The sequence below is a fragment of the Gossypium arboreum genome, chromosome 12 (genome assembly GCF_025698485.1).
Source record: "Gossypium arboreum isolate Shixiya-1 chromosome 12, ASM2569848v2, whole genome shotgun sequence".
In the NCBI taxonomy this organism is placed as follows: Eukaryota; Viridiplantae; Streptophyta; class Magnoliopsida; order Malvales; family Malvaceae; genus Gossypium; species Gossypium arboreum.
Window position 1 is genome coordinate 98,146,057 of NC_069081.1, and position 4,600 is coordinate 98,150,656.

Genomic DNA, 4,600 nt, shown 5'->3' on the forward strand with positions numbered 1-4,600 from the left:
ATTTTTTGGGGGTTTATTATTTTAAATACTGGAATGGGCCGGGCAAAAATGGGTTATTACAATCCGAACTTGCCATAGATTGAAATTTGTCTCACCATCAAACTTCTCAATTTCAAACCTTACTGTTGCCATATCTGAATGAGCTGATCTATGAAAATTGAACTAGCTCTGATACCGCCTGTTAGGATCGACCCTATTAAGCAACAAGTAAAAAAAATAGCGGAATAAATTGATAAATTGAACACACAAATTTAACATGGAAAAACCCCTTCAAAAAGGATAAAAAATCACGGGCAAAAACAATTTTACTATAATGGCAAAAGAACAAAGAATACAAAAGATGAAGATAAAAATTAAACCCGAAAACCCGAAAACCCGAAAACAAAGAACCCTCAAAACGTAAACACAAAATTCTCTAAATGTGTTATGAGTTCTAATATCTAATAGGTGTATTTTCTAAGGTTGTAAAAGAGCCTATTTATAGGTTAAATTCATAGGTCAAATAATAATAAAATAATCTAAACTAATCAGTGTCTGATTGAAACAAATAAATAGAATTTAACTGAAAGATTATTTCTCAAATTTTACTTGAAATAGAAGTCATACTCAACAATTATTAATATTATTATTAAAAGATGAAAACCCAAAATACTAATACTAATACTAAAATAAAAAGGTTAAATAGTAATCACATATTACAATTTAACATTTGAATAAAATTGTCCAAGTTGATTATAAATACGCAGCGATATACAAATGTAAAAACACATTGGGCCTCTCATAAGGCATATCATGAAGTACAAAAGAGGTTTAGAAGCTGGCCATTTTCTCAAAATGGACCCAAATCCAACAACAATCCAAGGAAACGTTACTTGTCCCGGCCAAGAAAAGAAAACATGGAAATAGGAAAGGCGTTAACAGCAAGAACCCAAACTAAGCTGATAATATATATAATATATAATATAGTAGTAGCAATAGCAGTTTGCTGTTTATTGTTCTTGTGGAAGTTATTGAAAGAAGTAAGTGGAGGATGAACCCAAATCAAATGCGTTACCTACCGAATTAGGAAGCGATGGCAATGGCATGTTCTCAAGGAAAGGGCTGTCCTGCTCTAACTCGTATGAGTTAAAGCCCACATACGAGTCAAACCCATTTGAGTTTTGATCCGAGAACCCGAACAGGCCTGTGTCATTCCAAGCTCCATAACCCATATCTGAACCATCAACTCCCGACCCGTACCCGTAACAGGTAGAGGAGACATCAGGAGGCAAAGGTGGCAACTCAGACGAGTTATCCCTGAACTGTGGAGAACCACCATTTCCAGCTTCCATGAGCCCAGTAATGGGCCTGTAAGACTGAACTGCATCGCTTTCCTGGGCGGGTAATCCGGAAGAAAACTGGCATGCATTGAAAGGGTCTTGATTGAAGAAAATCTGGTTGTGGTTAGCTTCATTTTGATGGTGGAAAGGGGGATTAATGGAAAAGATGGATGAAATGTCATGCTGGAATTCGTCAGGGGAGATGATGGAGGTGACGGATGAACCAGCTGGCATATCAGAATAGACAAAGTTGGTTCGAGCCTTGGAGCCACGCATGGAGCGAGAGGCACGGTCGTAGGCCAAGGCTGCATCCTCCGCAGTGTCAAACGTGCCGAGCCAATGCCTTTCTTTTGTGGAAGGGTCCCTTATCTCCGCTGCGTATCTACCCCATGGCCTCCTCCTTACACCCAAGAATCTTGTTTCCTGTTGCTGTTGTTGGTGCTGAGTTTGCTGCTTTCTTTTGCTTTTAGAAGAGGAAGACTTTGAGTTGCTGAAATCCATGAAGACAAAGAAATTATTTGGATTTGATGGATAGTACCTGTCCGCCTTCAGTTAAGGTGCTATGAAGAAGAAAGTTGTATTTCTGCCTTAGAGAGTGCAAAGGAACAAGTTTTAGTTAGAGCAATAATGAGATTGCTGGTTTTCAAGGAACGAAAGATGGTCTTGTTCATCCGTCGTTAGCATCTTGGGTGTTTAAATAAGGAGAAATTTTCAAATGCATTGATTCATGGCTTTCTAATGAATCCAAAGGACTATGAGTGAGCAATGGATGCTAATGATCTTAGCTAGCGTGGGCCTTGATTCCTTTTGGACCCTCATACACTCGCATGAGCACAATTGCCCTTCATTATGAATATCACTAAATTAATACAACCACTTTTCTTATCTAATGTGATGATCCCACATGCTCGATGTTTGAGAATGAAAAGTAGAACATCAAAATCTACACCGTAAATGTCTTCTTTAACTGCAAAACTTCCTACAAACAGACCTCTATTTATTTATTTTCATCATTTACGCCATATTACTTGTGTTTCCAACTTGACTAATTAAAAGAAGAGTTAAAGCCCAATATCAAGAGAGGAAATGACCTGCGCGCTGCATGCATGAATATGGCAAAGATACCATGAGATTATTCAGGTGATAATTGATTAGTACAAGTACTCATCATCATACATCCACCTGGAGTTCAATTATATCCCTTGGGCCATATATAAATATTAATTAAGCTTTCTGATGATTTCTCCACTGAGTAACTGCAATCATGGGCTCATCAGCAGAGCTTAATTTATATATACACCCATGATTGACATGTGCTCCTCGAATGAACTTTCTGGCACTTTTCTTTTCCAATGATCATCAACTCCTTTCTCCTCATATCTAAGGAGTTTGAGACTATAATATATTCTCCGAAGATTCTGACGTTGGAGCTTGGAGGAGAGTGTCTCAGTTTGAATCAGGAATTGATCATCAAATTATCAGTACTTATGAGCATGCATGACTTTGATCTGAATGTATATAATTTTATCAAAGCACAAAAAGGTTTTTTAATAGACTAACCTTCCTCATATGATTGCATACTGCATGAATCATGATCACAATCCAATTATCATTCTCATCATTCAATACCCATCATTCCCACAACCACGAGATACTTTTTACCGACTCTTTCGGGCTTATAATACAAGTATCAAATTAAAGCTTTTTCTTTCTCACATAAAAAATGTAATTTATACAAACATACGTTTTGCTGGAAATTGATTCTGTAAAACATGCGTAATGGACACTTTTGATGCTAAAAGTTCAACGTGTAATACGTTTACTTTATGGATAAATCGTTTTTAGATTTTGTATTTGTAATTTATCATGGATCAAGAATCTCAAACCCTTATTATAAGCTTGTCTTGTGTTTTGAGCTATGAGCTCATTAGTTCAGGTTGGATTAAACGAAATTCTTTTTGCAATTTAATCCCAATCTGGTCAATAGTCTCAATTATATGAACTAACGCACTAATGATGAAATTCAGATTAATGCAAGTATAAACATACATGAATGTTATAACGCACTTTCATCAATTAGGAATATTCAAGTATTAATGATGTTAATGTATGTACATTAATGTACGGGTATCAAATATCCGGAGCCTTTTGATTCCTATAAATAGGCTTTATGTTGGGGACATTGGTTAATGTCCCAGACGGATGTAGCTTCAATATTGAACACCAAAATAAATTGAGAATGACGAAAGCAAATTGAAACAACCCAAGCATAGTGGATTCACCCGATAAATTACTATTGAATATCAAATGCGATAGAAAAATCAATAAATACAAATAACATAATAAAGAGAGAATGCACCAAATTTACGAGGTTCAACAAATTACCTACGTCCTTGGACACCAACACCAAATGATAACTTCACTAGTACCAAAAATATATACAAGTTAATGGAACCCAACATAACTAAGTATATCAAAGCAAAAGAGAAGAAAAAAGGAATAGATACCTTCAAACTTAAGGCACTAATGCCTTTACATACAGGAGATGAGGTGGCAAACATTTGCTCCCATTCAATATGGGATTTAAAAGGAGCAAATAACGAACAAATCTCCACCTTTGGGGAATTTTTTGATCCCACTCAACTTCTAGTGTCTTCCACTTCTCAAACGTTGTGAAGTAATCCTTAAAAGTGCCTCCAAATGTGTTCTCAAGAGCCATACACACGAAGGTGTTAAAACTTGCAGAATATTAATCAAGTTAATACATTGATTAAACTTGATTGTCGTTACCACCCTAGTCATCATATTTGTAGGACTTCCAGCCGTTACAATCTTTTGAAGTAGAATATTTTCCTTTTAAAAGATTTCTCTCACGAAGTGATACCTTATGTCGATGTGCTTGGTTCTTGAATCATAAAATTGTTTTTTAACTAAATGAATAGTGATTTGACTGTAACAATAAAGGCTAATGTGACTTTGAACAACTCCCAAGTCTTCTAACAATTCATTAAGCCAAACAACCTTTTTAACAGCTTTTGAAACTGCCATATACTCTGCCTCTGTCGTTGACAAAACTATTGTAGACTGTAAGGTGGACCTCTAACTTATTAGGGCTCTAGTAGGAGTAAATAGATGCCTAGTAGTAAATTGACGTTTATCCAAATAATTGGCATAATTAGAATCAACCTATCTGACTAAACACTGACCAAGCGTTTTATCCTTCTCAAAGATCAAATCAACATCTACGGTTTCCAGAAGATACTGTAGAATCGATTTTACAA

The 4,600-nt window shown here is 35.9% G+C and overlaps 1 protein-coding gene across 1 annotated transcript; it reads right to left on the reverse strand.

Annotated features, from left to right (window-relative positions):
• Window positions 1–1,007: 1,007 nt before the first annotated feature.
• Window positions 1,008–1,820, reverse strand: LOC128285478 (ethylene-responsive transcription factor LEP-like). Its single transcript, XM_053022956.1, has one exon. The coding sequence runs from the start codon at window positions 1,818–1,820 to the stop codon at window positions 1,008–1,010; it is 813 nt and encodes a 270-aa protein (XP_052878916.1).
• Between the last annotated feature and the right edge of the window lie 2,780 nt (window positions 1,821–4,600).

Coding starts and splice junctions, on each gene's coding strand:
- LOC128285478 (XM_053022956.1), bottom strand. CDS start 1,820: ATGGATTTCAGCAACTCAAAGTCTTCCTCTTCTAAAAGCAAAAGAAAG.